The sequence below is a fragment of the Leptidea sinapis genome, chromosome 16 (assembly GCF_905404315.1).
Source record: "Leptidea sinapis chromosome 16, ilLepSina1.1, whole genome shotgun sequence".
Lineage (NCBI taxonomy): Eukaryota > Metazoa > Arthropoda > Insecta > Lepidoptera > Pieridae > Leptidea > Leptidea sinapis.
Genome location: NC_066280.1, coordinates 3,411,988 through 3,431,736, shown reverse-complemented (window position 1 = coordinate 3,431,736; position 19,749 = coordinate 3,411,988). Strand labels below are relative to the sequence as shown.

Here is a 19,749-nt window from a genome sequence, read left to right as displayed (position 1 = left end):
GGCCTTACTGCCTTGTCGTTAGTATTTTCATTTCTTTGGTATTTATTATTTTCACTATTTTGTTTTACAAAAAGTCCAATCCAGTTTTCTCATTTCATCTTACATTATTTCCATTTTCCTTTTCCAATTATGTATATTCGATAGCGAATATTTATAGTAGTTTCTTTCATCAAATCCAATCCAGTCTTAAAGTCATCAGTTATTTTACCATTTCCGTTAATGTATAATTCTCTAAAGAATATTTTCCATATTTTCCTTTTAGTAAGTCCAAATCCAGTAATATAGTCTCTAATAATTTTGCCCTTTTCTTAAAGTCAAATCCAGTGTAATTTGCATAACTTTTTAGAATAATACCTACCTATTTACATTATCTGTTTAGTTCGCGAATTGCGCTATGCTATTACTAGTTGTATATGTACAAGTTATAACGTATTTACATAATTATAAACAAATTTACAACGTATGTATCTACAAATTACAATGTATTTACAGTACTACATACAAATTTATACAAGGACATATAAGTTGATGTGTCCTTTAATAGATCTATTACTGAGAGCGGGATTATATTGGGTGCACCATATATTTCCAGTAGCTCATCCATCAGCACAAGGCGCTGTATGCCAAAGGACGAACAATCAAAAAAGATGTGATCCAGAGACTGATCTTGTTGCTTATTACAATGGTCACAAAAAGGAGAGGAGACAATTTTTTTGCGATGAAGATGAAAATTCAATCGATAGTGACCAATACGCATTCGTGTTATTGTAGTATAGAACTTTCTGTGAGCGTTATTTTTAAACTTACAAAACCAGGGTGTGCTATTAACGGGATTATCTAACAAAGTATACGAATGAGCCTTATTTTCAACTTCTGTACAATTGTACCAATATCTTCCCCAAAGAAGAGTCATACGCTGTTTTAGATTACTTATTATATCTGTATATGGTATGTTAATGTCTAGATCTTTGCAATCAGGATATAGGGATAGATCGGATATATTAATGATAGTTCTAGCTAGAAAATCAGCGCTTTCGTTTCCTGCTACTCCTATATGGGACGGGACCCAAACGAAATCCACTTTAATATCGATTAAACATAGTTCGAACCACAATTCCTTTATAGCAAAAATGATGTAATTGATGTTAGCACTCATTTTGTTATTTGACAAACTTTTTAACACACTCATACTATCACTAACTATTACCCACTTCTTATTAAGTTGATTTTGTTTCTTAATATGCTTTAAAGCAAAAAGAATAGCGACGGCTTCAGCAGTAAAAATACTGGCATATCTATTAATCTTAAAGCCAATACCCTTCCTAATTTCAGGAAGGTAGATTGCAAAAGAAACATTATTATTGTTTTTTGCGCCATCCGTATAAACAAATTTACAATTAGACCATTCTGACAATAATACATGAACCTCCTCTTTTGAAGTTAAATTTGGATCTATTACAACATTAATTGCAGAATATTTACATCGAAAAGAACCTGCATGGCAGGGAAGTATATCATTATTCCGATGAATATTTAAATCTTGTAGAAATTTAAAAAATGAAGAAAAATCTTGCAAGATAAACAACTGTCTCTGAAATGAAGACGATTGATAAGCAATAAGATTCTTAAGAAGATTGTTCGTCGGCAAGCTATAGAGCTTTAAAATAAATCTTTCTTTAAGATAACTAAATCTAATACACAAAGGAGGAAGGTTGGCCTCGATTTGCATAGCATCTATTGGGCTAGTTTTAAGTGCACCCAATATTGTACGCATACATTTATTTTGTATTTTATCCAGACTATGAACAATTTTGCTGTCTGCGGCGAAACAATGAAAGCCATATTCAAAATGACTACGAATAAGCGATTTATACAAAATTAACAATATTTTAGGGTCCGCTCCCCACGACGTTGCACACAAAGATTTTAATACATTATAAGCTTTATTCGCTTTAATTATAACACTATCTGTATATTTTTTCCAAGAAAGTTTTGGAGTAAATGTTACACCTAGAAATTTTATGTCACATGAAATAGGCAGTGGAATGCCATTGTATAAAATGGGAGGCAATATGATGCGTTTACGACCAATCACAAAGACTTTTGATTTGGTTGGATTTACATTTAAATTAAGATAAGAAAAGTATTGATATAAATTTACAAGTGCTTTATTAATAGTAGCGGCTAAATTAATCAGATCAACTCCCGATACATAGACGACTAAGTCATCTGCATACTGCAGGTTTACTATATTTGGCCCCAAAATAAGGTTCAATCGTCTTATGTACATAATAAAAATTAAAGGAGACAATATTCCCCCCTGACAAACACCTAGAGAAGAAAGTCGTGGTCCATACAAATGTTTATTAAATTTTACATATACTTTTCTGTCAGTCAAAAAGGATTGCATCCAATTTATTATTTTACCTGGTATCCCTAACATTGATAACTCGTCACAAAGCACGGCAATATTTACACTATTGAAGGCACCTGAGATGTCAAAAAATACAGACAAAAGATACTGATTACTTGCTAAACATTGATGCGCATCAAGCTGTAACTGCGCTATACTCTCCCTAGAAGACCGACCTTTGCGAAAACCAAACTGATTATTAGGCAAAAGACAATTTTGTTCTATAAAGAACTCGAGACGTTGTTTTAGAAGCTGCTCAAATATCTTCCCAACACAAGACGTGAGAGCTATAGGTCTATAAGAGTCAGGTAACATTTTATTTTTGTCTGGCTTTAAAACTGGGATTAAACAGTCTGTTTTCCATTCTGCAGGAATAGTATTCTCCTTCCATAGGCGATTAAGATTATTTAAAAAGATGTTGAGACTGTGGCAATTAAGTTTTTTGAGTAAAATATATGGAATGGTATCAAGACCGAAAGATGTATCTCTTCTAGTAAATAAAGCGGATTTTAGTTCTTGTAAAGAAAAAGGCTCTATCAAATATTTATTACTATCATTAACAACATTTACATAGTTAGTTAACTCATTTGATACAAAGTCAGAAGTATACTTTTGTAGAAAATCTGGAATCCAACTATCATTCAACACACTGTCAGGAATGTAAGTTTTGTTAAATTTGCGCATGTATTTCCAAATTGAAGACAAAGGAGTACAACGACTAAATGAATTGCACAAGCCTATCCAGCTATTTCTTCTTTCACTTTTTAAGATAAGTTTTTTTAAAGCCCGCAATCTCTTAAACTCCACATAATTTTCATCAGTGGAGTTGTTTTTAAAATTAATGTAACCATTTTTAGCATTTAAAACTGCTTCTGTACACCTCTGATTCCACCAAGGCAACCAAGGATATTTAAAAGATTTTTGTGAACAAGAACTAGTAACATTATTACTATTAGAACTTTTGGAAAACAGACAGCTAGGGATTGACTGCTTGGCAGCAGAAAGTAAAATATTACAAAAGGAATTAAAAGCATCTATTGAAGATAAAGTGTCAAATTTAACATCATCCAAATAAGAAACAACTAAGTTACTATACATATTCCAATTCACCTGCTTATAATTAGGGTGAGTGGGCAAATGTAGATTATTACATAATGTGTTTTGCAAACTACTACTATCACTACTTACTGCCATTTTTATTATTACAGGGAGATGATAACTACTGCCCAGAGGACTGTCAATAACTGACCAGTCACATAAAAGAGCCAATGATGGAGTTACCAAAGTCAAGTCAAGAGCATTAGGACGCCAAGATGGAGATCCTATTGTGGTAGCTTGACCATTATTCAGAATAACAAGACCATTCTCATCTATAACCTCTAAAACATCTTTACCTCGAGGCAATGTATCAACACATCCCCACAACATGTGATGAGCATTGAAATCACCTGCAAATATCAGTGGCTCTGGAATGGACTTAATTAAACTGTTTAAATTGTTTTTATTAAATGGAGGATTTGAATTGGAAGGACTGTAAAAACTCACAATACTCAGTTCTTTGTTATTAATTTTAATTTTAATGCAAACATTTTGTAGAGCACTATCAAAATATGTATTTATGTTAGAAAATGTGATATTATTATGAATAAAAATTGCTACACCATTGTGTTTATTACCACAATCATTCCTTATTGTGTTATAGCCTTTTATTGAAAAATACTGATGTGGTTTTAACCAAGTTTCCGAAATTATAGCAATATGGATATGATTTTCATATAAAAACCTTGTAAAAATAAGCCAATACTAATAATACTTTGAGCGTTCCACTGCACTATATTCAATGTATCCATAATAACAATTAACTAGATGTCTTTTTTCTAAAAGTGTTATTCAGAATTTCCTTAATACTATTTGAATTTATAGTTAACTTATCTTTATTCGTAAAAATTTGTAAAACTGCTTCAACCAAGAGGTTCATAAATTTGTCAGATTTTATAAGATTGCTCAGGTGTGTGTCAATATACTTTGAGTTTAATTGAGGGAAAGCAGATTCATTGAAGAGATCTGAGTATCTAACACTACGGGACTTCACTTTGTTTTCTTCAATTTTTTGTTTTTTCAGAGGACAGGTAGATGAGATAGCTATGTGATCTCCACCACAGTTGGCACATTTTGTTAAAGTTTTTGGACACATTTTAAAATTGTGATTGTCAGAACATATGGAACAAACTTCATTGTTTCTACAAAATTTAGGAATATGGCCAAATTTCATACAGCGTAGACACTGTTTAATAGGGGGTACATATACATTATCCTCATGCCTCCAGTGATCAAGTGTTACATACTCAGGTAACAACGTTGATGCAAATGTGACTGCAACAGTTTGCGTTGGAACAAAGGAGACAACACCCTGTGGGTCCTTTACTCGCCGCATGAACCTTCTCACAGCAATAACTTTTTTACTAGATGCAATTAATTGATGAATTTTTTTGTTGGAGTAATCAGTGGGAACAGAAGTAAGAACTCCAGTGACCTCCGTTTCAGAAGCCGGAATTGAGGCAACCATCTCCAACTCGCTAAGTAACTTTTCATTTTTTAAAAATACATTCGCATTGTTAGGCAGGTCAAAGGTAACACCAACTTTAAAAGCATTAACGGACCTCAGGTGCAACACACCCGATACGCAATGCCTCCTGATTCCATTTGACAGACCCAACCTGTCCTTGTCTGATATTTTGACTTCACCCTGCTTGCGATTGAGAAATACAATAAATTCCTTCTTATTTGAATTTTCGTCGTACAACCTATAATAATTTGTCGCTCTATAAGGGGTATACTTCTCTTTATCCTTTCTTCTTACAATGAGACGTTCAGTCACCTCCGCGTCAGATACCGAGGATTCGGATAGGGGAAGTTCGTCTGCTGGTTCTGCGTCGCTCTGGCCGTTCTTCGGCCTTTTACCTGTACGCTTCCCCATGGCGATGGGGAAGCGCACTTAACAATTTATATATACAAAAATCGAATATTTATAAACCAGGATAAACAATTTACAAGTATGAAAAATATATGCACAATGAACAATAATTTAAACAATTTTTTTTTTGTATAAGCGCGCCTTCCTTCGTTCACTCGTTCCCGCCAAAAAAAACACAATGTATTAAAATAAATGTAAACAAACAAAATTTACAAGTACCCACTATAAATTTGTGGAACGAATATGAACGTTCGGTTAATAAAACTATGAAGGTAGATTCAAATTATCGTAATAGGGCGCGGTTCGTATGATAATAAGACTGAGGAATAGTAAAGGTAGGTCTATTCTAAATAAAAACGGTTGCGGAATGAATATTAAATAAAAATGCGGTGACCAAGTAAAGAGCATAAGTTATTTAGTTAATTTAAATAAATGCGACGTGGTAAAACAAAACCTTTGATTATGTTTTATGCAATACCACCAATAAATGTTACGAGTAAACGTACATAAAATGATGCTATTTATTAAAATAAATAGGTAAAATACGATGCGGTATGTACTATGTACAATTAAGAAATGCGTATATTAATATTAACTAGTTAGTTAGGAATGCTTGGTCAATATAAAACATAAATTAAATGAAAATGGTATCTAGTGATGCAATATTTTATGCGAATGGCACGTGGCGTTAAGGATATTAAAGGATTTAGGAAACGGGTCTGAAGGGCCAAAAATGGTCGCGCGGGTAATCTAAAGATTATTTTGGGTGGACTGTATGGAAAAAAAGGTAGCGGGGTTCGTCTCCTAGTAATACCAATTAGCTCAATGCAGTAAAATTCCAGGGACTAACCTTGATATCTTCTGCAGGCCTCGCCACGACGTCCTTCACTTTATTACACCACAGACACAGCTTATTTTCAAATTAATGTAAATTATGAATAGCTCAAAATATTGAATGAAAGTTTATAATATGAGGTAGCGGCGCGCGCGCGCATCGAACGCACGTTTTGAGATGCGGGGGTCGACGTATACTCTTCACGGTCGCTTCGCGAATAATGCCGCGATCCAAGTTAGCCCTTTCATTCTACGCAATGAAGCTAATTGGCGCAACCAATAGATGTTGATCGATTTATATTTTAACTAATACAGATATTCTCTAGCCCACGAAGCTGGCAACGTTACCTCTTTGAATTGCCAAATTTATTGTTTGTCATAAGTACCTACGTGCCAAATCTCGGCTATCTGTCAAATATATGCCACCTGGACAACTCTTTTAATGAGAGATCGTGTTAACGGACCCCTTGTACTCAAAGTCTACACCCCAAACGGAAGAAATATTTGGGTTCTTAGTAGCTTCAGCTGCTATTTCTGCAGGCTTTAAGTTGCTTGCAAGGCGAGAGGGCGTTTCTATGTCAACCCAAACCAGCGGTCCTCATCGACTCCCAGGAATCAATGTCATACCATCAGGCCTTTTGCCATCTTCACGTGAAATAGGTATTGTTCGGTATAGCCGACACATTAACTGTAAAGACCCAACGTCGAAAAAGGCGGCATGACGGAAAAGGCAAATAATTAATAATTAACTTAAATTATGTAACTGTTAAGATTCTTTCCAGACTACAAAATAAGGGTCAACGTAGGTACCTATAGGTAATAGATAAATGTCAAGTGCTTTGTTGCACAAGAATACAAACCGGCCGTATTATCCGACCCACGAGTGAATTTCATTATATCACCACACATTATTCATCATAACTACAGTGTGGTTTACAAAGAATCTTCTGCCACGCTCAAACACGATACTTGGGTTCTTTCAAATAAACCTCGAGCTGCCCTGGCATTGCAAGAGAGTAAGGGTGTCGGTAACCACTAGTAACCACCATTAGTAGACCACTCGTCTGTTCTCTTTTTAAGTAAACTAAATAAAAAGAGTAAACATGCTTCACTACAATAATAATTTATAACAAATCAAACTTATTTATTCATTTAGGATGCATTTAGAAAGAAATGATATATCGTGTAGGTAGGCATGTAAAATAATTAGTTTAACATATTTTACTACTTTGCTGCAAGAAACCACAATTGGCCATGCCCACAGAACACTATTACTCTAAGAGTTAAAGTATGAAGTTGCTGTTTTGTTGTAATAGGTACTTCGAATTGACATAGAACCTTCATGGTTTGAGATTTTTGAGTGAAATATTTTGTTCACATGGTAAGTACCTATGTAGTTCTTCTTTTAAAAAATGTGCAACATTCAATTATCGACTTTCAATTTTTTTTTTTAAATTCAGCTTAGACAAAATTCGAGTGATTTTTGAATACAGATTACGCGCGGAACTAACGTGGCAGAAACAGCTCGCAATATCAAAGTTCCGTTTTGGAGAGGGGACTGCTAATCGATTTCGTGATAGAAACCTTGATTTGAAGAACGAACCACGTGGAAGACCACCCAGGTGTATAACAATGAATTGTAAGAGGTGGTGGAAACCGATCCGAGCTAAGCTACCCAAGAATTAGCGGCATGGTTTAACATTATCTTACCAATAATTATGACTCATTTGCGTCAAATCAATAAAATAAAAAAATAGGTGTGTAAAATGAATGCCTCATGATTTGACTGATCTGGAGAAACAAACGCGTCTTGAAACTTGTGTTGCCTTGTTGAATCGATACAGAAATGAATGAATATTGCATCAAATTTTGACATGCTATTAAAAGTGGATTCCTTACGATAACCGTAGGCGAAAAATTCAATGACTGACCCTAGGTCAAACGCCGCAACAGTAACCTAAAGCTAAGCTTACAAATAAACAGGTAATGGTAACTGTTTGGTGGCATCAGCATTGTGTTATTCACTGTAGCGTTCTCCGATCTGGTCAAACAATAACGGCAGATGTCTACTGTATCAAACTCCCAACAATGATAACAAAACTAGCAGTGAGCCAGCCCCGAGTCATGAATCGATCTTCACCATTATTGTTTCATGATAACGTCTCATACAGCTAGAGAAACCGTTTTAATTCTTCGAGAACTGTTATTAGGAAGCAATCATCACCCTCCATATTAGCCAGATATTTTTCCAGCAGACTACCATTTTTTTTCGTGATTGCGACAATTTTCTACGTGATTAAAAGTTTTCTTCTCAGGAGGCAGTACAAAATACTTTCAAATACACTGGCCTTCAAAAGTAAGTATCACACTTTTAAATTTGGGATAACGTTTAAAGTTCACAAGATATACTTTCGAAATAAAAAGGACTCCAAAGAAAATTTAATTTTGTACATAAAAACTTTATAGTCGGTAACCTTCTTTTAAGAATTGGCTGAAAAAAAACTTCAAAAACAAAACCATTCCTTACAAAGTGGTCGTTTCCGAATTACAATTTTACCATTCACATTTTTCTTTCTGTTTTAAATTTTTTTCAAGATCGATGGGTCTTGTTTTAAAAATTTATGCTAAAAAGCACATAACATTTATTTATCATGCCTCTTTCAGTTGAAGAATGTGCTAGGATCATGGCTTTTCTGGAACTAGGCATCAGTATGCGTCGCACTGCAAAAATGGTGGGTGTGACAGTACGAACGGTCCAGAAGGTAAAGCGAAGGTACGAAGAGACTGGACACCATCTGAGGAGACCTTGTAATGGCAGACCTAGGTGTACCAGTGCCCGAGAAGATCGTTATATTATTTCCACTGTGTTAAGAAATCGCCACCAAAATGCAGTTGAAGTCCAGCAACAGTTACTTCAGACCCGGAAGGACTACACTAGTGACAGTACAGTGAGAAGAAGACTTGCTGAAGCAAATTTGAAACCCTGAAGACCAGCGAGTGGCCCAAAACTCGAGAGACAGCATCGAGTAGCGAGACTGCGATACGCCCGTGAACACATGCAGTGGGATGAAGAAGAATGGTCAAGAATTTTGTTTGCAGATGAGCTCCCTTTACACTTCTGATGGAAGGCGAAGTGTTTACAGGTGACCTGGTGAGCGATACCTTCAAGCCTGCATCTCAGAAAGAGTCCAATACGGTGGAGGCAGTGTACATGTATGGGCTGGCATATCTTCAGAAGGTCCACAGAGCTAGTAGCCATAGAAAATGGCACCCTCACTGGGCAAAGATATGCTCAAGAGATTCTCAATGAGTATGCAGGACCATATTTAGCAAATATGGGTGATGGATCGATGCTGATGCATGATAATGCCCGGCCACACACGGCTCATATCGTACAAGAGTATATTCAGGAGGTCGGTATCAGCGTTATGGCTTGGCCATCAAGAAGTCCTGATCTCAACCCGATTGAACACGCCTGGGATGAGCTTGGGAGGCTAGTCAGAAATCGCAGACCACCACCTACTACCCTCAGGGCACTAAAGCAGGCCCTGGTAGAAGAATGGGAGAATATTCCCCAACATCGGCTCCGAAACCTAGTGTTCAGTATGCCAAACTGGCTCGAAGCTATAATCAGAGCTCGAGGAGGCAATACCAGTTATTAAAAATTAAATAACATGTAATACATTTTAGTTGAATTTTTTTACACTAAACTAAAAATCTCTATTTTCATTGTTTTATCTTTTTTAAGTTAAAAATGTTACTAATGTATAATTTTAGTTTCTAAGAATTAAAGCCTATAAAATTTGCAACAAAACGTTTTTAATCTTAAATCTCTACCTTCTATAGTTAAGAAAAAAATTAATTAGAAAAGTGTGATACTTACTTTTGCAGGCCAGTGTAGTTTGTCGAATCTTGATCACCACAGTTCTATTGCAAAGGCATAAATGACCTTCCTATTAGACGACAGCAATGTATAAATTATAATGGTAATTATTTTGATCAAATAAATATGTTAAATTAAAAATAAATGAATTTAATTTTTTTTGTACAAATCGGCAATTTCATGCTTTAACCCCTGATCGTTAATATACTATTAATCTTTGCTGTAAAATTATGAATTCAGTTCTTTATTCTTTTTATTTAAAGAAAACTCAAAACTATGATCGGACTTGACCTAATACTGCGAAGAAAAAAGCAATAAAAACGCCGAGAACATGGATGTATGGACTATGGGCCTGAACCCTTTGCCTGTCCTTATATTGGAAGAAGAAAGGCAGAAACCCAAAAAAAAGTTCTAGTATTATTGTTTACTTTTTATGTTTGTAAATGTTAAATTAAATGTATTGTATCAATAATAAATATTTAATATTATACGATGAAGTATGTACTAACTTATAATGTCAGTGGTTTGCGGTTAAAATAGTATCGTAAATTGTTATTGTAATTCTTATATTATTTTCAGGTTATCAGTGGACGGCTTACTTGTTTATTTTCCATACGAATATATTTATCCAGAACAGTATGCTTACATGCTTGAACTTAAAAGAGCATTGGATGCAAAGGTTAGACGTAATTTAATATTCAAGCTAAGTTGTGTTGTTTTGTTTGTAAACATAACCCTTAACTCTGTTTTAACTTGTGATATTCAATCTATATTGTGTCAATTTATGTATACCTCCAGTAGAGCTTTAAAAAATGTGTTTTTTGTTAATAAAAAATTGTGTTAAGCCAAAAATGAAGGGAAATATACCAATTAGGTTATGATTATGTTATCCCTAGTTGATTTCCCAGAGTATCTTAAAATAACAATCAAACTCACAGATTTATGGCTCTGCATTGTAGTCCTGTTAGAAATTTCTGTCAATTGTCTACAGTTTGTGAGGTTTGCCTTTTGGTTTGCAGTTTGTAGCTATGAATCTATTTGATAAACCAACTGACTAAGACAGAAAATGGTCATATAAGATTAGCACTAAGATCACCATTTGCTATGGTCATTAAATGATGTCTGCAGCAATTTTTTTAATGATAAAAATTGGTGAGATGAGCAAGACATTCACATGATTGTGAGTGATACACCCTGCCCATTACAATCCAGCACCACTCGGGATTATAGAAAAACCAATAATTGGAGCTGCATCACAATGTCACTTTTAGACATTTAAGATAAGTCTCTTTAGCCCAGTAATTTCACTCGCTTAGGCACCTTTCAAACTGTTTGTTTGTATGAAAATAAGGGTCAACTGTTACAATAGTCCTTGCACCAACAGTAATCTGCTTGAAGGCAGAAAATGGTGCCATTGTGGTAGCCAGCTAGACCCACTGGTAAAGATTATGTGGGTTAACAGTTTATTTGGAGTTTATGGAGGAAATACACAAACTAATACTTTGTTTACTCCAATGGACTTCTACCAATAAGTTTTGTGAAAGTAATAAAAAAAAATTGTTTATGATTATTTTTTGCTCTTTTGGAATTTTGTGGTTATTATTGGAGAGGTATTAATGATCTTCAAAGACTTTAAAGAAAAGTGTTTTTGTTAATTATTTTTATCAACAGATTTATTTTGTTAATTACAGGGTCATGGTCTCCTTGAAATGCCATCTGGCACAGGCAAGACAATATCGCTGCTATCACTTATTGTTGCATACATGATACAGAATCCACATCATGTGAGGTGGGAGAATATTTTTTTACATTGTTTTTTCAAGATTTTATAAAGTTTTAATATTCCCTTTGAAACATTTCATATTTTAGCAGAAAGGGTGTTTAGTTATTTTTATAATTCAGTCAAAAGTGAAGCATGAGGTTTAACGGTCGTTCCCAATATTCAGTCTATCTCTTACTTGAAATAAAAATCGTATCTATCATTGACTTTTCTGTCCCAATAAACTTATCGACCGTAACTCACCTTATCCGTACACACTGCGCACTGCCTGTCAATGGGACGACATATACCAGCAATAGAATTTTGTATTGAAATTGCAATTCAAGTGTCCCAATATAAGATGATAAGAATGACTTATTGGTTGTATTGGGACAGCTTTAGATTATTGACAGCTGATTATTGGCAGTAGACCTTCTACTACTTATTTATCTCTATCTGTAGATAGTATATTGGGAACGGCCGTAAATAGTCAAAAATTACCCTCACCCATTAAATCAATAATAATTCGCCAAACTAAGGCCTCACACAAGGAAAATATCCAAGAAATAAAAGAAAAAAATGTGCTTCTTTCATACCAAGCCGTAACAAGCTACTTAACTTTTGAGTAAACTATTGTTACACACTAACTACAACCAGTTAACCCATATTAATGGCCATATATTTGCACATATTGATGGTAGTTATTCTAAATATGGTGACACTGCAATATTTTTATTATATAAGTCAATGTCAACAGTTCAATCAACAATCAAATTACGAGTGACATCGCAATTGCACTCATCCCTTTCAGACATAGTCAAATAAACTTTATTCAATAAGGTTTAAATTAAGCTCATTTGAATTGACAATTCAAATGGCCCTGATTTCTGTCATAATTAGTAATTGCATGAAACAAATTCATCAACTAAAATTTTTACCAAAAAAACAACCGACTTCAAAAACACAATTTCAAAACAATAGATATAATATGCACTAAAAAGTATGAAAATAATTGCGTATTTTTATACTATCTAATTAATTAATCTAATTCTAGTTACAATTATTGTCATCTTTTAAATCTGTGTCCTTCCGTCGCGACTCACTCTCGCCTCCTCACAACTCAAGCACATCTCACCTATAACTATGTATGTAGTTACAAACCTATCTTGGATGACACCGACTCCAAAAATTACAATAATATAAATTACTATTGTTTTGAAATAGTGCTTTTGAATTTGGTTCGTTTTTTGGTAAAAAATTGTGTGTCTTTTAGTGAATTTGAAGTACACTAACTAACAATTTGGCTAAATATGTGTAGATATCCTAAATTTTTCAATGCAGCAATGAACGTAAGCGCTTCGCAATATTATTACAGACAGTAAGAAATTCTGCCACCACTTCATCTGCACCATTCGCACCCTTACTGTAAGTCGTTGAGGAGTCCCATCGATCATCATATTCGACACGACAATTACTTGGCCATAACTATGTTATGGTATATGACTTAAGTACCCACATACCATAAAAAAACAACCGACTTCAAAAACACTATTCCAAAACAGTAAAAATAATGTGCAGTAAAAAGTATAAAAATAATTATGTATTTTTATACAATCTAATTCTAGTTACAAATTGAGAACTTCCTCCTTTTTTGAAGTCAGTTAAAAATGTACTATAATGGTCCTTATTATGATATTTATACTCTATGACAATATTGTTATTGAAGTTATGTTTTTTTAAGGAAACTCATATACTGCTCTCGAACTGTACCTGAAATTGAAAAAGTATTGGAAGAACTGAAGAATCTATTTAAATACTATGAGAGTGCTCAAGGGGAGAAACCAAACCTTGTTGGAGTTGTTTTGAGTTCTAGGAAAAACTTATGTATCCATCCTGAGGTAAATAAGACATTATTGTGAAACACAGACATCTGTTCCCATGGTTTCAGAGACCTTTTAGGAATAATTGTTCAATATCACCAAAAATTATTATGGTCTTTTATAGTGGATGTTTATTACGAAGTAATATTCTATGTCTTTTGAATACATATACTACATATCACTAAAACCAGCTGTCTAAGTATTGGAAGTTTTGTAAATGGGACCATTTCAAATTTAAAACTTCAAAAGTCCGGTCCATGGAATCGTGTGAGACATGTCTCCATTGAGAGAGGTGGATCGTTGTGTATGGACTAGCGTAATAGTCCTATCAAGCTGGATGTGCAGTTCACCAGTATATCTTTTCTGAATAGCGTTTTTTCAAACTATTACAAAAAATATTAGAGAAACCCACCACTGATCGTATGACAGATACAGAGCTCGCCATATGCTATCAATTGTGGCTGGTGATGATAATGAATGATTCTGAAACCAGCATAAAACAAGTTACGATTCCTAAATCCAATCCTTATGAAAGGCCTGTAACTCTTTAACGCTGTTTAACGTGATTCCTTCCTCCGAATTCCACCTTCGGACGACACGCCACAAGTTAGGATATCATCCCCACCATCTGGATGTGTGTCGGTCCTCCACAGTGCGGTTTTCAAGGAGCTTTCTTCCTCGTACTACAAAGCTGTGAAAAGAGCTTCACTTGTGATTCCTTTGGTGTTGCGGCGGTGATCACTTAACACCAGGTGAACCGCACGCTCGTTTGTCCTCCTATTCCATAAAAAAAAATAAAAAAAAGCAGAACGAGCAGGACGTTCAGTTGATGGTAATTGTTACGCCCTGCCCATTACAATGCAGTGCCGCTCAGGGTTCTTGAAAAAAAGAATTCTGAATGGCGCTACAACTGCGCTCGTCACCTTGAGACATAAGATGTTAAGTCTCATTTGCCCAGTAATTTCATCAGCTACGGCGCCCTTCAGACCGAAACGCAGTAATGCTTACACCTTACTGCTTCACGGCAGAAATAGGCGCCGTTGTGGTACCCATAATCTAGCCGGCATCCTGTGCAAAGTAGCCTTCCCACTCGTAATTTTCCAAAAAAGTTTATAATTACACTGTCAGATCAAATATTACGTAGTCGCATCGATGATCTGGTGGAACAGAAACCAAATCCTTTCTTATTTTAGGTGTCAAGGGAACGAGAGGGAAAACTCGTAGATGGAAAATGTCACGCACTTACTGCGAGCTACATAAGAGAAAAAAGTGAAGTGGACCCTTCAGTGCCGACATGTAAGCCAGTTACTAGCTGACACATATACCTACAATTACTAGCTGACCCAGCAAACATTGTATTGCGATATTAAAATCGCGATACAAAAGTAATTGTTGATCGTAGATGGGTGAAAATTTGAAGTTGTATGTATTTCTTAATGCTGACTCATAATCAAACAAATTTAAAAAAAAATATTTGGCGTGGACCACCCTTAACATTTAGGGGGATGAAAAATAGATGTTGTCCGATTCTCAGACCTACCCAATATGTACTCAAAATTTCATGAGAATCGGTGAACCCATTTCGAAGGAGTTTAATTACCAACACCGCGACATGAGAATTTTATATATTAGATGAATTACAATGCGAATCAAAATGAGAAAAGGATTGATTTCGCGCCATATTGTGACATCATGGTTGTCAGTTGTGACTTTAAACAATTAAATATATCTATACATATAAATAAAATTGGAGTGTCTGTTTGTAATATTGAAATAACAATTTTTACTACATGTATATGAATATATATACACCAAAATAACACATTTTAAAATTTTTGTCTGTCTGTCAGTCTGTGTTCCGGCTAATCTCTGAAATAGCTGGAGCTATTTTGACGGGACTTTGATTGGCAGGTAGCTGATGTAATAAGGAATAACTTAGGCAACGTTTATTTTAGAAAACTTCTTCCATTTTAGAAAAATAAAGTAATGTTACAATGTCTAAGAAACAGTCTAACTCTTAAAATAATTTATATTGCAAAACAACGTTTGCCGGGTCAGCTAGTACATAATAAAAATATTTATTGATAGAAAAATAACTATAAATAAAATTATATATATAGATGTATTCATAGGTATGTGAAAACTGTGTGATTGAAGATCTTTTTGCATGAGAATATAAGCATTTAAATAGTGGTAGTTAGTCTCGTGCCAGATTTTGGCGAGACAACAAGTCCTGAAGATGCCTCGTGTAGAGGCGAAACACGTGTCTTATTGTTTGAAGACAAATATTGGCGGAATTAACACTAAAGAAAACTCAAATCATTTGTATAATTAAGGATTTCCGTAAAGTAACGCCTACTTCTTTATTTTTTTTTTCGCGTTTTAATTGTTTATAGTAATGTTTTATATCTGTTAGATAACTTTCAGGTCAGTTTTACGAGGGGTTCAACCGAGAAGGCAAGGAGTCCATGCTTCCATATGGGGTGTACACGATGGATGATCTCAAGCAGTATGGAGCTGATAGAAACTGGTGTCCGTACTTTCTGTCGCGCTTTGCGGTAAGCTCTACAGTTATTACTTACAGAAACCCAGACATTTGTAGTAAATCATGTGATATTGTTGCTATACCTTTAGTAAGGCAGCTAATTAATTCTTTCAAATTCAAATTCAAAAATACTTTATTCATGTAGGTCACGGAAATGACACTTATGAATGTCAAAAAAAATAAAAATTGTTTCTTATTGAATTTACCGCTACTTCGTAAAGGGTTGAGCTAATGAGAAGAAGTAGCAAGAAACTCATTGCCACTCTTTTAAGTCAAGATTTACATTTTAATTGTTTTACAAATCATTTCAATTACAATATATGCAAAGTGACGCAACAAAAATACTCAAATGTCAAAAACTTAAAGGATTACACGAGTAAGTCATAAAAGAAAAAAAAAGTAAATTAATACTTATAAACACAAGAGTTATTGAGTATTGTAGATGCATCAAATCCACACATACCGTAAATAAATAGAGGCATTATGTGAGCATTTCATAAAATAAAATATATAATAACTTTAACTTTTAACTTAACTTTGGAAGGTAGAAATGTATAACACGTAAATTTTGGGGTCAATTTTTATTAAGTAAGTGTTCTCAAAATTCCAACTGCATTCGCTGAATTAAAAAAAAAATGAAATATGTTTATTTCAGTAACAAAAATGGTGCAAACGTAATAGTGGATGTGACCTTCTATTAAGTGAGGAACACCTGTGCCAGAAGGCTACTCTCTTCAATGTCAATTAAAATTAACAGTACCAAAAACTAGGGATCACAAATTAAGTCTAAAAATATAATGTAACAAAAGAAAAATATTATACAAACAGGATATCTGTGTCTGTGTGTTTGTGTGTGTGTGTGTGTGTGCATGTGTGCGTGTGTGTGGTGTGTGTCATTGTTACTTTTCGTAAAATTATATTCTTTTCACTATAAATTATTTAGTCCAAACAATAATTCTGACCGAAACACAATAATGCTTACACATTACTACTTCACGGTAGAATTAGGAGCCGTTGTGCTACCCATAATCTAGCCGGCATTCTGTGCAAAGGAGCCTCCCACTGGCCAAAATATATAGACTATATAACACTAGTGATGGCTGAGAAAAAAATAATGAATAAATCCACTTGTTTATTTCAGATTATTCACGCGGAAATAGTTGTGTATTCCTACCATTACCTACTGGACCCCAAGATCGCCGAGGTGGTGTCGAAGGAGCTGAACAAGGAGGCGGTAGTGGTATTCGATGAGGCCCATAACATAGACAATGTTTGCATAGACTCGCTCAGTGTCAAGATTACCCGCCGGACCATAGACAAGAGCACGCAGGCGCTGCAGTCACTGGAGAAGACCGTCGCGCAGTAAGTTGATGTATTAATTTATTTATTTATTTATTAGGACGCCAACGTGCATACAACTATCTTATTCTACGGACACATTTAAAAATTATTTTATAAAGTTTTACACTCCACCTACAGGCTCACTCGACATGCTTAATAGGTATTAAATACATTCTTTGTTTAACTAAAATTTTACTTTATGTTACTTAAAGCTAAAGACAATTCAGCAATAGGCTGATTAAAAAAAAATAGGTTCTTACTTAATAAACAAGAAAAATAAAATAAAAAATACAATAAACATATATTCACGTAATGTTTGAAGTGTTTTTTTTAAATTACAATTTACTATTGTTATTATCATAGAATAATAACTCTCAGAACGATAATTTCATTCATAGTTCCTGTCAATATAGAAGTAACATTATAATTAATGTGTGCGTGAGCGTCACGTACTGACATTCGCCAACACGCACACAGACAGCCAAATAATGTTGCAAGTGAATAGAAATTTCCCTAAATCAGTAAATTGTAAGAAATACTAGATTATATCTAATAAGAAAGAAGAAATAAAAGTTAAATTAAGAATTTAATAAAAACATCACGTATTTAATTATAGTTGCAACAATTTTTGAAGTGTAAGTGAAGAAGTTCTTTATGATCGTTGTTTTTTTAAACTCGTTGAAACGAAAAAGCGAGAGGCGCCGTTTCTAGCTACATCCGAGGTTTTCTAGGGTGCAGAGATCGAATTTGGTATAATTTTTGAAATCCAAGATGGCCGCCGTGCAAAATTATGATTTCAACAATATGGATATCGTATCCGAGGTTCTCGAGGGTGCAGAGATCGAATTTGGGATAATTTTTGAAATCCAAAATGGCCGCCGTGCAAAATTATGATTTCAACAATATGGATATCGAGGCTGCAGAGAATGAATTTGGGATCATTTTTGAAATCAGCCACCGTGCAAAATTATTTAAAGTTGAATGTTTCACACGAGAGCAATTTTTTTGTCTCGTGCTTTTAAATCACTCACTACCTCAGTAGTATATATTAGAATCACTCGCTACGCTCTTGATTCAATTCTAGGCTACTTCGCCAATTCGTGATTTAAACTCAGCACTCGCAGCAAAAAATAACTTTGCTCACTTGTTGAACAAATAACTATTTAATGGCGTCTGTTTTGTTTACAAAATATTTTGCTGTTTTGAAGAATGTATCAGTTTAAATTAAAAGTTGTGAAACAGTATTTAGGTGTGAAATGTGATTTTCTTATCATAATTTTTATTATAAGACGCTTTGTGGCACCCTTTCACTGCACAGTAAATCATTTTTCAATTAAATTTCGCGCACTGATTGTTTGGAAGTTGACTGAATGACACTGACGCGGCGGGAAACGTATGTGGTCATAAACGACCACATTGAAACTGCTTCATTTTGCTTGGGCCTACTCACGTTATGAGCGTTATTATTCTAAGCTTATTATGTTATTTGCGCCGGTTTTGCTTAGCTTAATATACCAATACACTTTTAGCGCTGTATAGTTGTACGCTATAAGTAAACATATTCTATCACTTCATAACTACACGCCTTTTATTAGTTTCACCTATGTTTGCTTGTAACCGACTCATTTTGGCGCGATTTTGACCCACCTTAAACGGCCGGATTTCGTTCAAGTTTCGTAGATTTATCGAGGAGCGATGACAATACTCGATACTTGTTAAAATTATTCCATTTTTCAATTTCCAAATAAGATTTTTGATAATTTATGTATTTTTTTTTCTTCTATCATCGATAAGGCATGAATTGATGTTCATTTTAAATATCAACCATTATCTTTTCAACCAAAGCGTGTTTTTTAGTTTTTTAAACTATTTTTATTATATAACAACATAAAACTATTTTAGGTAAGTAGTAAACGGAAGACTTGTTAGTTAATATTAATCAGACTATTCTATATTCAGTAATTAAGTAATAATTAATTATCAACTGCTCTCAGACACCTCGATAGTAAGACAGAAACAATGCAGACTAGGCCATATAGTTGGGATGCAACCATAGTGAGGTGATATTTATAATTACAACAGTTGCCAGCATCATTCATACTTTTTTTGTCCACTTCTTT

The 19,749-nt window shown here is 34.4% G+C and overlaps 2 protein-coding genes across 5 annotated transcripts in view; one reads left to right on the top strand and one right to left on the bottom strand.

Annotated features, from left to right (window-relative positions):
- The window catches only part of LOC126968825 (D-amino-acid oxidase), a 34,642-nt gene extending 28,135 nt beyond the window's left edge, over positions 1-6,507 (bottom strand). Inside the window, exon 1 of the mRNA XM_050813974.1 lies at positions 6,238-6,507. The gene's annotated coding sequence lies outside the window, so the exon portion shown is untranslated. The remainder of the gene's footprint in view (positions 1-6,237) is intronic.
- Positions 6,508-10,098: 3,591 nt separating this feature from the next.
- LOC126968796 (general transcription and DNA repair factor IIH helicase subunit XPD) overlaps positions 10,099-19,749 on the top strand; it is a 32,020-nt gene continuing 22,369 nt past the window's right edge. The window contains exons 1-8 of one of the 4 annotated variants that reach the window (XM_050813903.1): positions 10,099-10,207; positions 10,368-10,512; positions 10,684-10,783; positions 11,796-11,893; positions 13,605-13,761; positions 14,937-15,039; positions 16,171-16,301; positions 17,430-17,650. In XM_050813903.1, coding sequence (XP_050669860.1) covers positions 10,436-10,512; positions 10,684-10,783; positions 11,796-11,893; positions 13,605-13,761; positions 14,937-15,039; positions 16,171-16,301; positions 17,430-17,650 — 887 coding nt within the window. In that variant the 5' untranslated portion in view covers positions 10,099-10,207; positions 10,368-10,435. Of the gene's footprint in view, positions 10,208-10,355; positions 10,602-10,683; positions 10,784-11,795; positions 11,894-13,604; positions 13,762-14,936; positions 15,040-16,170; positions 16,302-17,429; positions 17,651-19,749 lie in introns of those variants that run through there. The other 3 variants (XM_050813902.1, XM_050813905.1, XM_050813904.1) reach the window with 3 other exon arrangements.